The 23,960-nt window shown below is 36.3% G+C and overlaps 1 protein-coding gene across 1 annotated transcript; it reads left to right on the top strand.

The window, feature by feature from the left end:
* Positions 1–18,474: 18,474 nt before the first annotated feature.
* On the top strand, positions 18,475–21,248 carry LOC149847389 (amino acid permease 3-like). The gene is made up of 6 exons (XM_089998404.1): positions 18,475–18,761; positions 18,866–19,099; positions 19,227–19,320; positions 19,450–19,664; positions 19,748–19,887; positions 20,402–21,248. The coding sequence occupies exons 1-6, from the start codon at positions 18,641–18,643 to the stop codon at positions 21,056–21,058; spliced, it is 1,461 nt and encodes a 486-aa protein (XP_089854530.1). The 5' UTR covers positions 18,475–18,640; the 3' UTR covers positions 21,059–21,248.
* The last annotated feature ends 2,712 nt before the right edge of the window (positions 21,249–23,960 follow it).

Below are 23,960 nucleotides of genomic sequence, written 5' to 3'. Positions count from 1 at the left end.
ATCTCCGGTTAGGGAGATACGCCCCCAACAAGTTGGTCTTGATTGAAATAGCGATTTACGCGTGACGCCTTACTGAATAACACTACAAATCGCTTAGCGATTTGTAGTGTATTTCATGAGTTGCACATATTTTGCCTCCTATTATTCTGCCTTATTTAAGTTGCATATATTTTTAGTTCATTTTGCGAGAGTCATATCTCCCCAATGAAATATCATTTTCCAAATCTGTAAACAGGGTTTTCTTTCTTTATGTGTCTAGTTTATATCTGAAATTTTTTATAACTGTTTATATATATTTGATATTTTAAATTTGTTAAAATTCAAGACTGGTTACAGATTAATCTTATTTAACCATGATTAAACAAAATAGTTCTGGTTTTTTATATATTTGAAATATCAAATAACTATATAAAGTTATAAAAATTTCTAGATATAAACTAGACAAATAAAGCAAAAAAAACTCTTTTTACAGATTTGAAAAATGATCTCCCGTTGAGGAGATATGACTGAAATTCCACTAGAGGGGGGTGAATAGTGAAATATGATTATGATCGATAAAATAAAATAACTAAGCAATAAGGCACAACACATAAAACACAGAAGTTATACTGGTTCGGTCAATATCCAGACCTACATCCAGTCCCCAAGCAAACCACTTAAGCTTTCCACTATAACATCCGAGTCACCGGATAAATAGTACAACACCCTCTTCCCAAGAGGTTTTCTTCTCTCAACAGAGAAGGGGCACACCCTCTTCCCAAGAGGTCTTCTTCTCTCAACAGAGAAGGGCAACACCCTCTTTCACAGAGGTCTACTTCTTTAAACAAAGAAGGAATACAGTGAATAACAGAGTTACAATACTTCCTATAGAACCTTCAGAATGATATGAATGCACGAATGAAGGATTCTAAGAATGTTCTGTTGGTCACTCAGAGGATACTCTTTGTCAAAGAGCTGAACTTGACTTTTTCTCTTTTCTTTCTTTTTCTTTTTTTCTTTCTTTTTCAAGGCTCTCTTTTCAAATCACGAATAAAAAAATTTCTCTTTGTAAGCTCACATGTCTATTTCATTCCCTTGTTTGAATAGTTTATTTGTGTGTGTTTATATAGCTTATAAAAAGTAGTCGTTACATTTTGGAATTGTAACTTTTTGAAATGTGAAATGTTAGGTCATTTCAAAAACATCTTTTAGAGAAGTTCGAGAATGCCTTTTTCCATAAAGGTGAAATAGAGGGTACACTAGTCGTTGTATTATTTTTAGGTAATACATATTTTATGTAAAAAGTCTATTTCTTACAATAGTACATTGAACGTTGGGTTGTAGTTTTGTCTTTATTCTAATTAATGATTTGAGGTACATTAGTACTTCTTTACTTTAAATGAGTGTAAGTACTATGAGTGTTTTGAGATATTTATTTGTACATAGTCATGTCAAGGGTTTTCTTTATGTTGTGTATTTCAAAGTCTCCAGAGAGAATGAGAACCAAAAAGAAGGTCGACATTCTTTGAGAAGGATATTTAACAAGGATTTGTTACAGAAGGCATTTAATGCTTTGTAGAGAGAATGATGACTTCAAGTAAGTCGACATTCTATGGTTATGAAGAAAGGTAACTAGAGTCCTTTTTAAAAACATATTTTATTTGTTTTTCTTATGTGTAGCCGATTTATGTTTTTGTCTTCTTCTTGTATTAAGAAACATTTCATGAAAGAAGATAACTAAAGTCTTTTCAAAAACATATTTTATTTGTTTTTCTTATGTAGTCGATTTTATGTTTTTTGTCTTCTTCTTATAAAAATATTTCTTTAAAGAGGGAAATTAGAGTCTTTTCAAAAAACATATTTTATTTGTTTTCACCATGTAGTCGATGTTATGTTTTTGTCTTTTTCCTACATTCCTTTTTTTTTTCATGTTGTCTTGTATATAGTGTAAGGTAAAATGACAAAATGTCTTTTTCATAAAAGGTTGTAAGAAGGTACAATTATTATATGACAAAATATCTTTTTCATAAAAGGTTGTAAGAAGGTACACTTATTGGTTTTCAAAAAAGGAGCTTTTTGAAACTATCGTATACTTTTATGATATAGTTTTTATGAATGAGTATGTAATATGCAATATGCAAGTTCCTGAAGGTTCTGTTACATATGACTCTAAAGAAGAAAAAAATCTTCATCTTGAGGTAGCCGATTTCTTCATTTGAACTTTAGGAGAGCATGGCTCATCAAGCTTTTTCTTCAAGGAGTATGATTGCACCATAGTTGTACTTGAACAGGAAGTCTCCATCCTTATTGGGTGAGATATCCTTGCATCAAATACTCGTTAGATTTAAGGCAAAGCATATTCAGTCATAATATAACATTATTTCAAGAGAACATATTATCATATCATATAAAATCAAATGAGACAGTGTATCATATTATGTGACATCAAAACCGAGTTTCTCAACAATGACTCTTGCAAAATGAACTAAAAATATGAGTAACTCAAACAATATAGAGTGTGACAGGGTCTTGGTTTTCGACCAAAAATAGGAATGAAATTACTATAAAAAATGTTGAAAATTAACAAAAATAAACTAGACTCAATAACGAAGATGGTGCTTTTTACGGATCAGAAATCCGATCTCCGGTTAGGGAGATATGTCCCCGACAAGTTGGTCTTGATTCAAATAGCGATTTACTCGTGACGGCTTACTGAATAACACTACAAATCACTATTCAGTAAGTCGTCATGCGTAAATCGCTATTTGAATCAAGACCAACTTGTCGGGGGCGTATCTCCCAAACCGGAGCTCGGATTTTAAATCCGTAAAAAGCGTGTCTTTTTTATTGAGTCTAGTTTATTCCTGTCAATTTTAAACAATTTTTATGGTCATTTGTTTTTCCATTTTGATTAAAAATCAGACCCCTATTATTCTGCATTATTTAAGTTGCACATATTTTTAGTTCATTTTGCGAGAGTCATATCTCCCCAATGAAATATCATTTTCCAAATATGTAAAAAGGGTTTTTTTTTTATGTGTCTAGTTTATATGTGAAAATTTTTATTACCATTTATATATATTTGATATTTAAATTTGTTAAAATTCAGGATTGGTTACAGATTAATCTTATTTAACCATGATTAAACAAAATAGTTTTGTTTTTTTATATATTTGAAATAGCAAATAAATATATAAAGTTATAAAAATTTACAGATATAAACTAGACAAATAAAGAAAAAAAACCCTTTTTACAGATTTGAAAAATGATCTACCGTTGCGGAGATATGACTATTGCAAAATGAACTAAAAACATGAGTAACTCAAACGATATAAAATGTGACAAAGTCTTGGCTTTTGCCCAAAAATAGGTATGAAATTACTATAAAAATTGCTTAAAATTGACAGAAATAAACTAAACTCAATAACAAAGATGTCGTTTTTTACGGATCGGAAATCCGATCTTCGGTTAGGGAGATACGCCCTCGACAAGTTGGTCTTGATTCAAATAGCGATTTACGCGTGACGACTTACTGAATAACACTACAAATCACTATTCAGTAAGTCGTCACGCGTAAATCGTTATCTGAATGAAGACCAAACTGTCGGGGGCGTATCTCCCCAATCGGAGCTTGGATTTCAAATCCGTAAAAAGCAATGTCTTTCTTATTGAGTCTAGTTTATTCCTGTCAATTTTCATCAATTTTTATGGTCATTTGTTTTCCCATTTTGATTAAAAACCATACCCCTATTATTCTGCATGATTTAAGTTGCACATATTTTTAGTTTATTTTGCGAGAGTCATATCTCTCCAATGAAATATCATTTTCCAAATCTGTAAAAAGGGTTTTCTTTCTTTATGTGTCTAGTTTATATCTGGAAGTTTTTATAATTGTTTATATATATTTGATATTTTAAATTTGTTAAAATTCAGGACTGGTTACAGATTAATTTTATTTAACCATGATTAAACAAAATAGTTCTAGTTTTTTATATATTTGAAATATCAAATAAATATATAAAATTATAAAAATTTCCAGATATAAACTAGACAAATAAAGCAAAATAACTTTTTTTTATAGATTTGAAAAATGATCTCCCGTTGGGGAGATATGACTCTTGCAAAATGAACTAAAAACATGAGTAACTCAAACGATAATAAGTATGACAGGGTCTTGGTTTTCGACCAAAAATAGGTATGAAATTACTATAAAAATTGCTAAAAATTGACATAAATATACTAGACTCAATAACGAAGATGTCACTTTTACAGATTAGAAATCCGATCTCCGGTTAGGGCGATACGCCCCCGACAAGTTGGTCTTGATTCAAATAGCGATTTATGCGTGACGGCTTACTGAATAACATTACAAATCGCTATTCAGTAAGTTGTCACGCGTAAATCGCTATTTGAATCAAGACCAACTTGTCGGGGGCGTATCTCCCTAACCGGAGATCAGATTTCCGATCTGTAAAAAGCGGCATCTTCGTTATTGAGTCTAGTTTATTTCTGACAATTTTCAGCATTTTTTATGATAATTTCATACCTATTTTCGGTCAAAAACCAAGACCTTGTCACACTTTATATCATTTTAGATACTCAGGTTTTTTGTTCGTTTTGTAAGAGTCATATCTCCCCAACAGGAGATCATTTTCCAAATCTGTAAAAAGAGTTTTTTTCTTTATTTGTCTAGTTTATATTTAAAATTTTTTATAACTTTATATATTTATTTGATATTATAAATTTTTAAAAAACTAGAACTGTTTTGTTTAATCATGGTGAAATAAGATTAATCTGTAACCAGTCCTGAATTTTAACAAATTTAAAATATCAAATATGTATAAAAAGTTATAAAAATTTTTAGATATAAACTAAACAAATAAAAGAAGAAAACCTTTTTTGCAGATTTGGAAAATGATCTCCCGTTAGAGAGATATGACTCTTGCAAAATGAACAAAAAACCTATGCAACTCAAATAATACAGAATAAAAGGGGTCTGGTTTTTAATCAAAATGGGGAATACAATGACCATAAAAATTGTTGAAAATTGTTAAAAACAAAATAGACTCAATAAGAAAGACACTGTTTTTTACGGATTTGAAATCTGATCTCTATAACAGGTTCATTTTCTGAAATTGAACAGTAACTTTCAGATGTCACCATCTTCAAACCAGAAAAAAAGAACAGAAAAATCGTGGGAAAGGGTGTTACGAAAACCTTTAGCAAGACACAACCAAAGGAAACATGAGCACCACAATTAAACAAAACACTTTATTGCACCGGGAGAAGCCCCCAAACCCCCCTCTTGTAGGGGAAAAATCTCTGAATCTGGCTCCACAACTTATTAAGTTGAACGATGCTACCCAGACCGGTGAGAGCCCCCAAACCCCCCTTCTGTAAGAGCAAAATCTCTGAATCTGACTCCACAACTCATCAAGTTGAACCCTGCTACAGTCAGTGTGCAGGTCAGTCGATGTTTGCTGGAGCAGTGTAGGCTCGTTTGCTGGATGTGCACAGAAGCAGAAAGAAAAGGGAGATAGAGAGGGTTGATGTTCATGGCTTTTTTCAGGGGGGATTCCTTTCTCAGATAATCCTGTAGTGCAGGGACTTTCTGGATGGAGGACATGTTTGTTCTTTTTTTGAACCGTTTGTTTTCCTTTTTTTGAATGGACATTTTTGTCATTTTCTCAAACCGTCGTTTTATGGCAAGAATAGCAAGAAAGGGTACTTAAGTCTTTGCAACAACACCAGAGTTCGATGCAAAGTTATGTCAACATACACGAGAATACGAGCCTCATGTGCGTAAATACGTGGCGCTCATTCATCCCCCCGAACACAGACGTGGGATTCAGTGAATCATCAGGGGAGAACATACACCACCCTCTCTCTAAATTGAGTCATGGCTTGGGCCTATGGCCAATGTACCAAGCCGAGTGCATTGCATTACAATCTAGTTGGAATCTACTCTAATCTTGTAAATGTGTTTAGCAGAATCAATTTGGTGAGAATTGACCCATGGATCATGTTTTCTCAACAAAAAAAATGTCTTTTTGAGTCTGGTTCATTTATAATCATTAATTTTTGTGTCGCTAAAAAAACTGTACAATGGTCGGATTCCACCAATTCAAAAGTCGATTCCTACTAAAAAAGTATAGATCACATGTATGGGGTTAGTTTTCATAAAAAAAGAAATAGAAGTTTGCTAAATTACTGTACATGCAAACGAGTGCAGTAAATTCATATAATATATATAGTAGGTGGTAGCTGCCTACTGTTTTTCTAGCTTACCATCAGCCTAAGAAGCTTTTAAAGGGTTTCCTCTATGTTTTTAGTAAATCTGAATGTACAAATGTGTCCTACATGCTTGACTTTTTAAGAATCAACTATTGGATTGCCAAATTTCAGCACACAGGTAGATGTTTATAAACTTTAAAAATCAATGGTTTCAGATTTTCATAAATATTCAAAGCTTAAAAGATCATGCTTTTAACAAAGAAAACATGATTAAAATGTCATTTCTTAGAAAATGGATCATGTCAAACGCATCTGTTGGGTTAGATTTGCAAAAAACAACCCAAAAACATCTACCTGTGTGCAACCAGAAAAATATAACCCGTAGACCAGAAAAATAATAGGCAGCTACCACTTTCACACACACACACACACACACACACACACACACACACATGTGTGTGTGTGTGTGTGTGTGTGTGTGTGTGTGTGTGTGTGTGTGTGTGTGTGTGTGTGTGTGTGTGTGTGTGTGTGTGTGTGTGCCCTTGTGTGAGAGAGAGAGGTCTAATGATTTGTCCTAATCAACTCGGATCTCATGAAGAAGACTCGGTTGGAATGCACAATGACAACAAAAAAGGCAGAATTTGATGATAGATGGTGTTGTCTTTCCTTTCATTCACTGCTTTGACTATATACATGCGAGAGATTACATGATAATCAATACTAAAATTACAGTGAAAGATAAAAATACAAGAACTGAAATAAGATACGAATAAGATATTTGGTTGAGGTTGTTCAGGCCTTCCGGAAGCAACTGTGATCCTGAGATCACGATAACGCTGTTATCCATGTGGTTATTCAACCTTTGTTATCCACGTTGTTATTCAACCTTATCATAATGGATTTGGATCTTAACACTCCCCCTTAATCTAGAGCATGAAGATCACGAAAGCTCAGATTGGAAGTTAACTTCAGGAAGAGATCATGTCCAAGAGGCTTAGTAAACAAATCAGCTAGCTGATTTGAAGTATGAATATAGGCAGTGTGAATGAGTCCTTGACATAATTTTTCATGAACGATATGACAATCAATGTCAATATGCTTTGTACGTTCATGATAAACAAGTTTGGCAGCAATATGAAGCGCAACTTGATTGTCGCAATATAGCATTGCTGGTGGCACATCAGATACCCCTAAGGACAAGAGAAGAAGATTAATTCAATTAACTTCACAAACCGCATTAGTCATGGCTCGATATTCTGCCTCTGCAGAGGATCTAGACACAGTAGGGTGCTTCTTGGTCTTCCAAGACACCAGTGTAGATCCCAATGAAACACAATAGCCAATCACCAAACGTCTAGTTTCTAGACAAGCAACCCAATCAGAGTCACAATAGGCATGAATCTGAATAGTAGAGGAAGAAGACAAGAACAATCCTTGACCTGGGCGACACTTCAAGTACCTGACAACACAAAGTGCCGCATCCATGTGTGGTTGCCATGGAGCATGCATGAACCGACTTAAGATATGTACTGAGAACAAAATATCTAGTCGAGTTATAGTCAAATAGATGAGATGCCCAATGAGACGTCGATAGATGATTTGATCATGCAACAATTTTTTCTCAGTACTTGTGAGATGTTGTCGTTGCTCCATAGGAAAATTAACAGGTTTAGCTCCTAATAAATTGGTTTCATCAAGTAATTCAAGGGCATATTTTCTTTGAGAAAGAAATATACCCTCTTTTGAGTGAGCCACCTCGATGCCCAAAAAACATTTCAAATTACCCAGCTCCTTCGTATGAAACTGACTATAAAGATATTTTTTGACAATTTGAATGACAGATGCCTTGTTCTCAACAAGAATGAGATTATTGACATATACAAGTAATGCAATGAAAGTGTCATCCTATTGAAAAGTAAATATAGAATAGTCCACCTGAGATTGACGAAAACCAAAGTTGAGAATGACAAAGAAGAATTTGGCAAACCAATTTTGAGGTGTTTGTTTAAGCCCATACAAGGACTTATGAAGTTTGCATACTCGATGCTCCTCCTGTCATGCAAATCCAAGAGGTATAGACATATAAACATATTCTTCCAGGTCACCATAGAAGAAAGCATTATGGACATCCATTTGTTGTAAAATCCAATTTTGTGTGGCTGCCACAGTGAGAAGGCATCGAACGATAGTCATCTTTGCTATAGGGGCAAATGTTTTGTGATAATCTAGACCCTTTTGTTGAGAATACCCTTTAGCGACCAACCGAGCCTTAAAGCTCTCAATAGATCCATCAGATTTATACTTAATCTTGTAGATCTACTTGCTCCTAATAGGTTTGACTCCTGATGGTAATTTAGTAATAGTCCAAGTATGGTTTGCTTTAAGAGCCCAAATTTTAGTAACCATTGCCTCTCTCCAACAAGATTGCTTCATAGCTTGGGTGAAGGTTGTGGGTTCAACTTTGTTGGATATGTTAGTAAGAAAGGCTTTATGAGAGGGAGAAAATTTATCAAAGGAAACAAAATTGGACAAAGGAAAATGTGTACCTCCAACTGATTTTGATGAAGGTTGAGGCGAGGAATAAATCGATGCACAATAAAAATCCTTCAATCGGGTAGATGATTGACGTTCTCTAGTGCATCATCGTAAATGTGTTGATAAAATAGGGTATGAAGTATTCAAAGGCTCGATTATTGGGTTAGAAGAATGTTCACTTGTTGGGGGTGAATCTTGAGCTAAATGGGTTTGCTCTGGGTTTGAGGAATCAATATGAGAATTGATAGGTGTCATTGGAACAAGGTGAGATGAATCATGTTGGTCCAAAAGAGGTAAAGGCAGCACCGGTTCGGGTGGTATCTCTTTACTCATATGAAAAGGAAAACTTTGTTCTTGAAAAACAACATCTTGACTAAAAACTAATTTATTTATTTTCAGATAAAAAACTGTATATGCTTTTTGTTCACGAGCATAGCCGAGGAAAACACACTTTGAGGCACAAGGATCAAATTTCGTCTTGAAGTCACTGGTGTTGATGGCATAACACAAACATCCAAATACCTTGAGGTGCGTGTAACTGAAAAGTTTCTCAAACGGAGTTTTGCCTCCCAATTTTGAAGAAGGGGTGCGATTGATATGATATGTTGCTGTTAGAATGCATTCACTCCAAAATTTTAAAGGAAGAAAGCATGTGAAGAAGACTCGGTTGGAATGCGCAATGACAACCAAAAAGGCAGAATTTTATGATAGATGATGTTGCCTTTCCTTTCATTTACTGCTTAGACTATATACATGCGAGAGATTACTTGATAATCAATACTAAAATTACAGTGAAAGATAAAAATACAACTGAAATAAGATACAAATAAGATATTCAGTTGAGGTTGTTAAGGCCTTCCGGAAGCAACTGTGATCCTGAGATCACGCTAACACTGTTATCCATGCGGTTATTCAACCTCTGTTATATATCCACGCTGTTATTCAACCTTATCACAATGGGTTTGGATCTTATGGATCTTAACAACTCGGGTCTCAATCGGTGAGGACCACCTCAAAAAGTGATAGCTACATGTGTGTTTTCATTCATTGAGAGCTTTGCAGATATTTTTATAATTGCATGTTTATTAAAAGCATACTTTGGATAGAATTGTTTTGATGAAAGAACTTAAGTTTTTCATTACAAGGTTTTGGTGCAACATGTGCACTTTTGAAATTCTTTTTGAACCTGCAGATAAGAAGCTCTTAACCAAATAGATGCTTTCCACTAAATAATTTACAGAGATCATATTTGTGTAGTTTGATTTAAAGACATGCAACAAAACATCAAAAAACTAGGATGCTCTGTGTCCAAGTTGGTTAGGATGGACCGATATCTCTCTCTCTATATAGATAGAGATAGAGATAGAGAGTGGTGGTAACTGCTTATCGGGCTTTTGAATGGGTTTTTCTCTGTTTTCTTAGATATGACCCTACAGATGTGTAGGTTGACTTTATAAGAATAGACTCTTGGATCGTCCGATTTCAACATGCAGGTAGTTTTTTATAAGATTTAACAATCAACAGTCTAAAATTTTCATAAATATTAAAAGCTTAAAAGTTCATGTTTTTATCAAAAAACATGAATTCAAGTGTCATTTCCTATCAAATGGACCATGCCAAACACATCTACAGGTCAGATTTGCAAAAAAGCAATCAGAAAATGCTTGTTTGCTCCCAGTAGACTGGTGGTAGACAGCTACAACTTTTCTTTCACACACACACACACACACACACACACTTTATCCACTGCTGAATGATTTTCCATACTCCACTTTTTATCAACAAGAAATGCTTGATTTGCTAATAATTATGGTGCATCAGACAACCGATTATAGGTTAAACAGTGGACAAAGACTGCCTATCTCGACATAGATGCCATAGCTTTAGGGTCACCTAAGTTCACCAAGCAATCCTTTTACTACTATGCATTTGATATTGGAGATAACCGCATGCATAGTGCTGGTCCAGTTTCTATAATAGTAATATATTCCTCATTTGTGTTTTGGTTGCCACTTATCCATCTCTAGGGTGGTCAAAAGTGCTTGGCCTACTCTTTGTCAAAAACAACCTAGTGATTCTTGTGGTACATGATTGTTCAATTGATCATCATGACCACAGATCTTCTAAACCAATGGACCAGATAGATTGCAACTAAAAAATTCACTTAACTGATTCCATATGCATCTTAATTATACTATAAAGTTGATTAGCTTGTTAAGGCCACAATTGAAAGAAAATCGTTCCCCCTTTAAGCAGCCACTTTGTTGGAAAAGCAAGCTGAACTGTACTAATCTTCATTAAAAAATCATCTTTTTAGATCTTTTTTGTCTAACACCTTTATTACCGGCGGCGATGGGTGTCTTTCCACCGGCCCCGCCTGTCTTAATTAGTGGTCTGTAAAAATCGCTTTATAAAAAGTTTATTTGTATGGCTCAAAACTACTTTTAATCTACATTGCCCGGACCTTATCAAGAGTTTGGACATAATTTTAACAACTTTAGAAAGAAATTGCCAGGAACTTTCCCCTTACCTGAATATGTAGTGCACTCTCTTTCATATTGTTCTTGTTTCATTCTTTTTTTTTTAGGTAAAATTCAAAACAAAGCTTCAAGAGCTAGTTAACTAGAAGCTTATGACAATAAGCAATTATACTAGTGTTACACCTAACTGCACACATTTCAAAATGCAGCTTTGAAAATATCAAGATATTTACATTTTTTATCCACAAAAACACGGGAAAACATTTTTTTTTGGATATTTGTTTACATAATTCTATTACTTTTTAATTATGTTTTCCCTCAAAATATATTTATCTGACAATAACATGAGATACATAAAAAAGGCTTCAGTTTCTCAAGAGAAAAGTTGCCACTTCAAGCTTTTGAACACTGGTGTTGCACAAAACTGATAGTTGGACTATATTGTTTGTCAGTGGAATAATTAAGTTCAACCTGTTGTCCTGGTCCTGGCCTGTGGAACACTGATAAGGACAACATGCAATAAAGTGTTCTAGGGAAATTGATGCATGATAGTTAGATGCTTTCCATCTTGAGATGGTGTATGAATGCTCCAGCACAACATCATTTCTCTTTTGTTCTTTTTTTTTAGAGAAAGATAATATCATTAACAATAAAAAGTCAGATACATTAGTCAATGAAGATCCACCAAAAAGATATCACACCATCAGTCATACATCAGAAAAATACAGAGTAGAAAAACAGGAGTGATGTACTGCACTTGAACGTTAGACAATATCCCTGTTCTTTCTAATCCAATCAAAACGTCGGATCTGGCGTCACTTGCTTGACAGACCTCCCAGCACCAATGCAATTAGAGCGCACGCAGCGTAAGGCAGGGTGGTTATGGGGATCCACCGTGGTTTTCCTCACTTCAGCGAAGATTCCTCGTCATAAAAAAACATCAGTTTTTCTTCTGTAAATTGGCCTGAATCGACCCGTATGTATCGTATCAGCAGAAAATCATTACAAAACTGACTTAAATCGGCTAATTTTCCAAATAAATATTTAAAAATGATCAAGAATAGTTTTTTAATATTTTTGTAACACTAATCTTTTTGTGGTTAAAAGTTTGGCCGATTCAGTACGATTCCTCCCGAATCGATTTTTCGAAGACTTTTCTTTACAACATGGATAAAAACTGAACAAGAATGTCCAAACAAATGAAGGTGTTCTTCCTTTTTAATTATTTTCTGGTAAAGTTATTAGTTGGTGAATAAATGAAAGGAATATTATTATAAACGAGCAGGGTGGGAAAACATGGGGAATGAGATATTTTAAGTTTTATTATAAGTAGGGTGACATAGATGAGAGGTTGATCACAATAATGGGCAAGTTGGGGACCCGCTCAGGCGTCACCTTTGACGGTATACCACTCAAAGAGGAAGAAGAAGAAGAAGAAGAAAGAGAGGTTGATATCAAAAGAAAATATCAGGTGTCAAACTAAATTATTGTTTCATATTATAAAGAAGACACCCACCCGGGTGTCCCCAATGATAGTGGGCTTAGGAAAAAGGTGACGATTCCTTCGTCCTAAGTAAGTTGGTCGAGGGGTAAGCCCTCAAAGTTTTACGTTGACATAGACAGAGACCGTAAGTACAACAGGCTGAGCCAGCACGGCTATGTCTCCGCTAACGGTTTCTCCGAATAAAATAAAAAAAAGGTTGAACTCTCATTGGGTGTGCGGGTGGGTGCCTTTAATTGGTGAGCTCGATATGAGCTTTGGGGTCGAGGTTTACCTCCCAAGGGTGTGGACTTAACATGGAAACTTCTCTCTCTCTCTCTCTCTCTCTCTCTATATATATATATATATATATATATATATATATATATATTAAATTGGTGTGACAATATGAAACAAATACCGACCAAAACTAATGGTATAACCACAAAGGACGTTCCAATAAGCCTTCTAGGAGTCTGCAGCATTAATTTTTTGTTTAGGATACTTTTTTTTTATATTATAACTGTCATGTATTGACCACTTGACACCATGTGATACTAAATTAGTAAAAGTGGCATACCATTTGATGTTAGATGAGTAACAATATCAGTTTGTAGGAATTCTACATTCTTAAAATCTAATTAAGTTCCAAAAAGAAACGAAAAGAGCTTAAATTTCTCAAGAAGCTAAGTAATAAAACTGTTACCACTTTGTACTCTAGTATGATGGCTGGGGAGTACAAACTAGCTTCGGTTTCGAAATTGTGACTTCCGGCCAACCTGATGACATTTGCAAGCTCCCCACCCACCAGATGAGCTGAGCTCTTGTGGGCAACTTGTTGGGATAATTCAGTGCATATAAACTACGGGTCTGTTTGGTTGTATTTAGAATCACATGAGATTTAGAAAATGAATCTCACTTGAACAGCACCTCAAAAGCAATCTAAACATAAAATTGTCTTAGTACAAAACCTCAAAAGCAAGTTTCATAAAAAGTGAGTTGACAGGTAACATCTAAAAAAAAATCTCAGTTTCTAAATCTCATGTGATTTGAGATGCAACCAAACGTACCCTACCAAACCAAACATAAAACTTTGGTTGGATAACATGAGATTCACTTTCTAATATACTTTAGGAAGTGAATCTCATTTAAAAGTGAGATTTAGATAGTGAATCTCTTTTTAACAATATTTTCATTTTTAAAAAATACAACCAAACTTACCCTAAGCGTAGTTTTTGTTTTTTATTTTTACACAAAAATCCAAAAAAATGCTAAGACTGGTTTAGGTTAGGTGGGTTTGTACGCTCTATGGACTATCACCTCTTTTTGCAGCAAAACTCTGGGTGCTAGCCCGTCTTGTCCACCAGCTTTGTCACAAGGACATGCCATTTTGGACGTTTCCCTAGTGACATGAGTGAACATTCACAAATGCGCTGATTCAGATTTGGATCCTTGCCATTATTATTTTCATGTTTTTAATACTTTTTATTACAGTTTAATAATATTTTAATCAAGGTTGTTAAATGCGATGAGGCGAAGCGACTGAGGCGTACGCCTCTCACAACTGGAATGGAAGTGAAGCGGTGGGAGGGGAGGCAGTAAGAGAAGGACCACCCGCCCAGCTGGTACGGAAGCGAGGGATATGCCGGTCGTCCGGTGGTCGGAGAAGACTGAGCAGCAGCTGCAGCACAGCAACTCCGGTGGTCGGTGGTCACAACTGGTCGGAGGTTGATGAGGGGCGCATCACAGCAACGCCTCAGTACCTTGAGCGTGCGCCTCGCCTCTGAGGCGTACGCCTCTCACAACACTGATTTTAATAAAATATATTTTCAAATATTAAAAATATCCATGAGTTTTTCTTGATTCAAAATTAAAATAAAAAAAATCAGTGGCCTCGTGTCTTATTTGAAAAAAAAAACGATTTTACCATTCAAACTTGGGTTGCGTGTCCTTTATCGATCCACGTACCCTTGTGACATAGCCCGTTGGGGAGTAGACATTAATAGATAACATGATAATAAACGATAGATACTAGGGTTGAGGGGGTACGGGTAATGTCGTTAGAATCTTATTTGAATTAGCTATTCAATGAATCGGCCAATTCTGATTCTAAACGGAATCGAGCTGAATCGGCCAATTTTTAATCAAAAAATGATACTTATCACAAAAATCTTCAAAATATTCAAACAATAATTTAAACTACTTTTTAAAAAATTGAAAAATAAGCTGAATCACCTTGGTTTCGCCCAGATGCCGCGAATCGGCCAATCGATTCAGGCACTGATTCACAACAATATACTTACAACATTAGGTATGGGGCCTTGAGGTGGCGTTGCCATGGTTTAATCTTTTGTTTTTTTACTCAAAGAAACCAGCCTTGCTAGCTCTGCCTGCCGTACTATCGGTCGCTGCCATGACAATGTAAAATTCTTATCCTTTGCCCTCAGGGAGTCGCCATGCTTTGGCTTGCACAGGAGGTGATGCTCATGAGATTTGAACCTATTGGTGTATATTAATTAGTCTAATAACTACATTTAGGTCACCTTCACAAATATATGCTGGGGTATTCTTATGGTCCCTTGCAGGACACAAACTCATTCTTGTAATTTGTTTTTATCTTAGAAAAAATAATTTCACTCTTAGTTGTGCCTGTGACTGCATAATTGAGATGATCATTTTTCTATTATGTTATTGTCCACATTATACAAAAATAGGGTTCCAGATTAGTCAAACATCTTTCTGACTTAGGTGCTGTGGACTCTGAGGAACAAGGTTGTTAAATGCGATGAGGCGAAGCGAGGCGTTGAGCCTGCGCTTCGCCTCTGAAGCGTACGCCTCAGGTACTGAGGCGTACGCCTCTCACAACGTGAGACTCTCAAGTATCCGTGGTATATCTAAAATATCGTAAAAATATGTGGCATTTTTGTAGGGATGTTAATGTATTGAATTTAATGCGTATTCGACTGCATCAGAAGTTCAGAACGACCTTTGTTTAATGCTCATAATCAGATTTCTTTTTTTATATTTACCTTAGCACGCCTCAGTACCTTGAGCCTGCGCTTCGCCTCTGAGGCGTACGCTTCGCCTCTGACCTCTCACAACACTGCTGAGGAATGACTATCATGGAATTTGATTTCTTAATATGCCTATATTAAACTAACTAGAACCATACCTTTTTTTTATATAAAGTAATGTATCATCAAGTATCTTTTTAACCTATGTTAATCATAGAATCACGTGCAAAATTCCATGAGATGATCATAAAGAGGTTGATATGATTAATAACAACAAAATGGAATCACCTTCAAAGATACTCATGTGATTTTTTTTCCTTGGTCTTCGGGAGCAAAAAGAATAAGTACTTTGTGATGATTTATCTTGCACATAGTGATGGATTTTTTGTTTTTTAAAAGCATGGTGCTCTCTTCACTCATGTTGAACTTCTTTTATGCACAAAACTAGAGTTTGAATGGTGTTGCTTAGTGGAATAAAGGTCGAGTATGATTCAAACTTCTTTTTTGACTTCCCTTAAATCACCAATTGGCCCCATTGTTGGTTCTACGTCATTTCTCTCCTTACTTTTCCTGTGTCTTGTGAGTGGCACTGATTATTAGAATAAAAGATCAACTTTTGGCCTGACAATGCTTTTTTTTGTTTGTTTATTAGTCTGCGAAACCGGTGCAGGGTCCAAAAACCTACCACATTGAAAAGTTCTGCCAAGCTATCTATGGTCACCACCCTCAAAAGCATCAAAGCCGAGAAGTGGAGCTTCTGAAATGTTTTTTTTTTCATATTTACAAGAAGAAACCACCCTCAAGAGCTTCTGTAAAACTCTATGGGCTTACCCCTTACCCTTAGGGAGCCGGCGCCACACTTGGGCTTGTGCAAGGAGTAACCCTATAATACTTACTATATAGCAAAACAGGACTATAATTTCCTGCATGCACTATTGTAAAGTATAACAAACTAGTTTAAGAGAGTTGGTATGTGTTGGTTTAGAAGAATTAATGGTACCCTAGCTTGTGAGTTAATTCATTACTTAAAACCTTTTTTTTTTTTTATAATCCAAGGGAAAAACCTCCTAGACCCATTTGGCTGGCCTCCGGTTGGTAAAACCCTTGAGGTCCCCCATGTTTTTGAGTTCATTAATTAAGCATTAATGAGAATAAAAAAAACAAAATAAAATTGTTTCATTTTTTTTCAGAAATAAGGATACAAGTATCATAATCATAAAACTTCAAGGGGAAGCATGTAATTCCACTTGGCAACTAAAGAAGATACTCTATATTTTGACATTTCTTGAGAGAGGTAGGTACGGAGGGAACCCTATTCTCTTCCAAACAAGGATGGACAAAAGGCCACACATGTGCCAGGTCGACTGCCAACACGTGTGATCAAATTTTTATTATAAAAAATATCATATAAAGCTAAAAAAATTAGGGATAAAAAATACAGATATCACCCCAAGGGGTATTGGCCTAGTGGAGTGGGGCCTTGCCTGCTAGACCGGCAGTCAAGGTTTGATTCTCATGGGCATCAAGCCAATGCCTATAATAAGCCCTGGGGGCAGGATCCTAGCCTCGGGGTTTTAGGCAGCTGACACGATGACCATAGGTATAGCAGGTTGAGCCAAGATCTTAGTGCCGGTTTTTTTGGGTTATAAATTCAAAAAATACAGATATCACTAATTTAATGCTTCTACCAGGCCTATAAAATGGAGAACAAAGTCAAGTTACCAGATGTAGTTTGTTGTAACTTGTGGGGAAGTGTCATCTCAACCCATACTCTTACCTCACCAGGCAAGAAGAAAGAAGAATAGAGTAGTGTGATAAATAGGTAAGAAACAAATGGCTCCCTGTGAGTTGTTGACCATCATTTTCTCCAACTCCTTTTAAACTACGTGCCATTTCTTATCACCCTCTAGCTACTAAGCTACAAACCTAATTTTGCTGATCAATGAAAAAGCACTTATTTGGGCCTAAATAATGTAAACATATAATCTTTTTTAGTAATTTTTAGATGGTTGTGAAAAGTTAGTAAAGCCAGACACTATTAACTGAGAGTGATACAAATGTGAAAGAGTTTGGTTTTAGTTATTGAAAAATATATGGTGGTTCTGTATCATGATACATTTTTATTTGCATAGATTTAGTCACTAAATGATAAAGTTAGTGTTTAACATGATTTATTTAGTATATTAAAAGGTTGTATCATGCTTAATATATCATAAGATTTTATTTTTGAGACTGAAATTGTCAACAGCTCACAATTCATGAAAATAAATACCATTTAAAAACGGTCATATTGGAGTCAACTTTAAATAATAAATAGAAAAATCAATTGTGCAAAGTACGAAGAGCCCTTTCACGTATTTGTTTAATATTTTGAACGTGGTGTCCGGTTTGATAACAAATAGATGGTTGGCCTTGTCCTTTATTCTTGATTGGGGAATCAAGTATTAGCATTTATCATCAATTCTAGAGAGAGAAACTGTGGGACATGGAGAGAGAGTTTCGTGGTCGTTGTTGACATGGCAGTGACCTGTGGCCTTTCTGCCACGTGTTTCTGTAACCTTTTCTCCCTCCCAAATGCACTATATATACCTACATCCCACAGCAGATTGCTTCATAGCCATTTGCTCTTCTTCTTCCTGTTCTGTATCCCAAGTTGGTCCTCGGTCCTTGGTTTTCTTCAGAAGATCACCTGATAGAGAGCTAGGGACCCTGTTTCCCAATTCCCATCTGTTTTTTTGCGTGCCTGTAAGTCTTGGGGAGTGTTATCTTACCTGTGTCAGTAGAGTAGGCACAGAAATCTCTCTTAATTCACACATTTCTGGTTCAGAAATAAACACAGCCTATCATCCTTCTCCCTTTCTTCCACCACTGATTTTGTGGTTTCTTGGTGTTGTGACTTGTAACCAAATTGGTCAGGGATGGGTGAGAACATGAACATGGGTGTGCCAAAGCAGTACCTAGAAGTGGACTTTGCCATTGATGTGCCTCAACAAGGCCCATCTAAATGCTTTGATGATGATGGGCGCCTCAAGAGGACAGGTGAGAGAAAGAGCATAAGTTTGAGTAGAATTACTGTGATATTGCTAATGGAAAGAGTTGTGGTTATAAGATGGTGTCTTTTTGCTCTGTTTCTGTTTCTGCAGGCAATGTTTGGACTGCCAGTGCTCACATAATCACAGCTGTGATTGGGTCTGGAGTGCTGTCATTAGCATGGGCCATTGCTCAATTGGGATGGGTTGCAGGCCCTACTGTGATGCTCTTGTTCGCCTTTGTTATCTACTATACTTCCACCCTGCTCTCAGACTGTTATAGATCTGGTGACCCTGTATATGGCAAGAGAAACTATACTTACATGGATGCAGTCAAGGCTAACTTAGGTATGTTTTTTGCAGCTGTGTGTGTGTGTGTGTGTGTGTGTGTGTGTGTGTGTGAGAGAGAGAGAGAGAGAGAGCTTAATTTGTGACCAGCACAAGAGGCTGACACTTACTGTCATGAAATTTGTAGGTGGTGCTCAAGTTAAGATCTGTGGGTGGATTCAATACTTGAATCTTTTTGGAGTAGCAATTGGGTACACAATTGCAGCATCCATTAGTATGATGTGAGTACTAGTCTTCTTTGAGTTTTATGTTTATCTTATTATCCCTAGTCAATATTTTTTTTGTTTTTTACCTCTTGCTAATGAAAGCATCACTGACACCATATATGTGTGAATGGTTTTCTCTTGCAGGGCAATCAAGAGGTCCAATTGCTTCCACGAGAGTGGAGGAAAGAAGCCATGTCACATGTCAAGCAACCCTTACATGATCATTTTTGGTGTTTCTGAAATAATATTGTCCCAAATCCCAGACTTTGACCAGATCTGGTGGCTGTCCATTCTTGCAGCAATCATGTCATTCACATACTCCACAGTGGGCCTGTCCTTGGGCATTGGCAAAGTAACAGGTGTGTTACCACTTCTATCACTGTTAATTTTATTGTTCCTCTAAGGCTTGAGGCTAGGTCTAATCCCTCTGCCTGTTCTTCAGAACATGGAAAGTTTGCAGGTAGCCTGACAGGAGTCACCATAGGCACAGTGACTCAGGCTCAAAAGATATGGAGAAGTTTGCAGGCTTTTGGTGACATAGCCTTTGCCTACTCCTACTCCATCATCTTGATTGAGATTCAGGTAAAAACTCTACCTTCTTGGTAATTTTCAGTTTTTATTACTTCTACTGTTGTGAGACGCGAACTGTCCACTCAATTACATAGCCAAGTGGCAGCATATGCTCCGTACGCGGTTTATAATTTTCTCAGCAACTAAGACATTTTCTGAATAAGCACTTGCAAAATTCACTAGTCCAGAGCTGAATAGTAGTATGTACCCTTTAGTAGCCCATGGACTATACTTTTTTGTTATCTCCAAACTTTTCTCAAGAATAATGGAGTCTTATATTGATCTACACCACCTAGTGTACAATAAATCAGTTTGTTCAAGTACAGAAAATTCTTCAAATTTAAAGTCTTTTGCCATAATTTTCATGTTATATCTGCATATCTTTTAGTACAAAAGCTAGTATGGTAACATGTATTGAGTGGAAACTTTGCTCGCTTCCCATGTACTTGGTCTGATTAGCTTTCTTATGGTAAGTTCATTAGACAAACAAGTGCATCACATTAATTTATCATTTTGTTATATGCAGGACACAGTGAAATCTCCCCCTTCAGAAGCCAAGACCATGAGAAAAGCGACACTTTTAAGTGTGGCAGTGACTACCATCTTCTACATGCTGTGTGGTTGTATGGGCTATGCTGCATTTGGAGACAATGCACCCTCCAACCTACTCACTGGGTTTGGGTTCTACAACCCTTACTGGCTTCTTGACATAGCCAATGCAGCCATTGTGATTCACCTAATTGGTGCCTACCAAGTCTACTGCCAGCCCCTCTTTGCCTTTATAGAGAAGTGGGCACAGAAGAAATGGCCTGAGAGCAGCTTCATCACCAAGGAGATCCAAATTCCCATCCCTTGCACCATCAAGACCTACAACCTGAACCTCTTTCGCCTTGTTTGGCGAACCATCTTTGTGATCTTGACGACGGTCATCTCCATGCTTCTCCCCTTCTTCAACGACGTCGTCGGCATCCTTGGCGCATTCGGTTTCTGGCCTCTGACTGTCTACTTCCCTGTGGAGATGTACATATCACAGAAGAAGATACCAAAGTGGAGCTCTAGATGGGTGTGCCTGCAAATACTTAGCTTGGCTTGCCTCATTATCTCCATTGCTGCTGCTGCTGGGTCTATAGCAGGGGTGATCCTGGACCTCAAGGTCTATAAGCCCTTTAAGAGTAGCTACTAGAGTTGTCCCAGCCCTCAAAATAACCTTTGCTGGGGGCACACATGGCTACTTGTAGATGATGTCTACGATGGAGAGAAATTTTATATACCATGCAAACTCAGTAGAACCACATGAGATAGAATCTTGTACTTTTCAATGCCTTGTATCAATCTTTATTTTTGTAATCATAAAAGTCTGTGCCAAGTTCCAATACTACCTTCCAAAATGAGATCAAATGTCCTGTTTATTATAATGTAACATGTATTGGCATAGCCTATATAAGTAGGGCTGGAAACAAGACAAGCTGCTTGTGACTCGGTTCGTGTTCGACTCGTATAGAACATGCTTAAACTTGTAAAATATACAGACAAACATGAACAGTAGGTGTTCTGCTCTGCTCGTATAGGCTTGTTAAGTAATAATAAATGTACTATTGATATGTTTCTTTTTTTGATAAGCAAGCTGGGGTTAAGCAGACTCCTATACCATTGGGATTCGAACTTGCAAAGTCCCAACAGAAGGTAACGTACACTAGCTGCTCCTACCAGACAAGCGGAGCCCTCATTGGTGCTCTTGATATTTTTATTGTCACATAATATAGTGTGGAGCAAATGATTGAAGCATTTGGCTTGTAAGCAATACATTTAGAGATCAAATCTTAAGCTTCTGGCTCTGAAATAACAAATTGTTTTATAATCTTATTACTTGTAACACTGAAACGATGTAATTCTTTTGTAAACAAGCTAGATGAAGCTCGGCTTGTTCAGCTCAAGCTCGTTATGAATTCAAACTCATCAGCTTGGCTCAATGCAAGAATGAGCCAAGCCAGAACACTTCAAGTTCGGCTTCTTTGGATCTTTTGCCAGGCTTACTCACGAGGGCTTTGCTCATCTAATAGGGGCGAGTTGTGAATGTCACCATGAATCTGAAGCCCACAGGTCGGCAGTCCTTGTTGAGAGGCCTAAGCTGAGTGCATTTCTGGTTTGTAGAGGCGAGATCATGAGTGAGTGAGTTTTATCTACTTAACCTCTCTCTCTCTCTCTCTCTCTCTCTCTCTCTCTCTCTCTCTCTCTCTCTCTCTATATATATATATATATATATATATATATATATATATATATATATATATATATATATATATATATATATATATATATATATATATATATATATAGAGAGAGAGAGAGAGAGAGAGAGAGAGAGAGAGAGAGAGAGAACCATCCAACCAAACAAGGTCCAAAATCTACAACGATCAGATGGCTTCATTCTCCAATGCTTGAGCATCTCCTTGATCAGACCTCATATATTTGTTCTTTATAATTTATTTATTAAAAAATATGCTTTACACGAAGACTTTATAACATATAGACATATTTTTTGAAACGTGAAAAAAATCAATGGCTCACAATGCATTTAAAACTTTACAATAAAAAACATTGTGTCATTGATTTTTAACTTTTTAAAAAACACATCTAAACATTAAAAAATTCATAATTCAAAACATGTCGCTCACTAAATGAGTGATAAAAAATCTAATATGTAAAGTCCAAGATGAAAAAACTTGATCAACAACAACAACAACTACACCTTCATCCCAAAACAATTGGGGTCGGCGATATGAACCAAAAAAGAAAATCATTCTGGGTCTTCCACATGAATCCTTATCCTCTAATCATCTCTATCCAATGCCATGTACTCGGTGAGGTTCACAGCATTCATATCCTTTCCTATCACCTCCATCCATGTCTTCCTAGGCCTACCCCAACCTCTTTTAACTAATATATTTTCCCATTTCTCCATCCTTCTAACTGGAGCATCATTAGGCCTTCGCCAAATATGTCCAAACCACCGTAAACGATTTTCTCTTATCTTATTTTCAATGGGTGAACCGCCTACCTTCTTACGTATCTCCTCGTTCTGAATCTTATATTTTATTGCATTTCCACACATTCATCTCAGCATACGCATCTCAGCTACACTCATTTTTTAATATGATATCTTTTGGCAGCCCAACATTCTGTATCATATAGTAAAGCGGGCCTAATAGTCATCCTATAAAACTTTCCCTTCAACCGCAATGGCATTCTACGATCGCACAACACTCCAGTTGCACTTTTCCATTTCATCCACCCAACCTTTATCCTATGATTTACATCTTCATCAACTTCTTCATACTTTTGAATGATAGATCCCAAATATTTGAAACAATCATCCACCGATATTTCTTTCTCACCAAGCTTCACTACACTCCCATCACTACTTCGTTGCTTACTAAACCGACATTCCATGTATTTTGTCTTACTCTTACTCAACTTAAAACCTCTTGCTTCCAATGTCTGCCTCCATAATTCTAACTTAGCATTAACCCCAGCTCTAGACTCATCAATCAAAACAATATCATCAGCAAACAACATACACCACGGTACATTTTCTTGAATTGATCTCGTAAGCTCATCCATCACTATCGCAAATAGAAAAGGGCTTAAAGCAGATCCTTGATGTAACCCAACCGTTATCGGAAAATTGGTTGTCACCCCTCCACAAGTACAGACATTGGTTACTACTCCTTCATAGATATCTTTAATTATACTAATGTACTTGAGAGAAACACCTTTCTTCATCATTGTCCACCAGAGAACGTCCCTAGGTACTCTATAGTATGCCTTCTCTAAATCAATAAAAACCATATGCAAATCTTTGTTCCTCTCTTTATATCTTTCAATAAGTTGTCTAAGAAAATGTATAGCTTCCATAGTTGATCTTCCAGGCATAAAACCAAATTGATTCTCCGATATCATGACAACCTTCCTCAACCTAGACTCAATCACCCTCTCCCAAAGTTTCATAGTATGACTCATGAGTTTTATACCACGATAGTTTGTGCAATCTTGTATATCACCCTTATTCTTATATAAAGGCACCA

The sequence above is a fragment of the Nuphar pumila genome, chromosome 2, assembly GCF_984573655.1.
Source record: "Nuphar pumila chromosome 2, dmNupPumi1.hap1.1, whole genome shotgun sequence".
Taxonomy (NCBI): Eukaryota; Viridiplantae; Streptophyta; class Magnoliopsida; order Nymphaeales; family Nymphaeaceae; genus Nuphar; species Nuphar pumila.
This window is presented reverse-complemented; position numbering and strand designations above follow the sequence as displayed.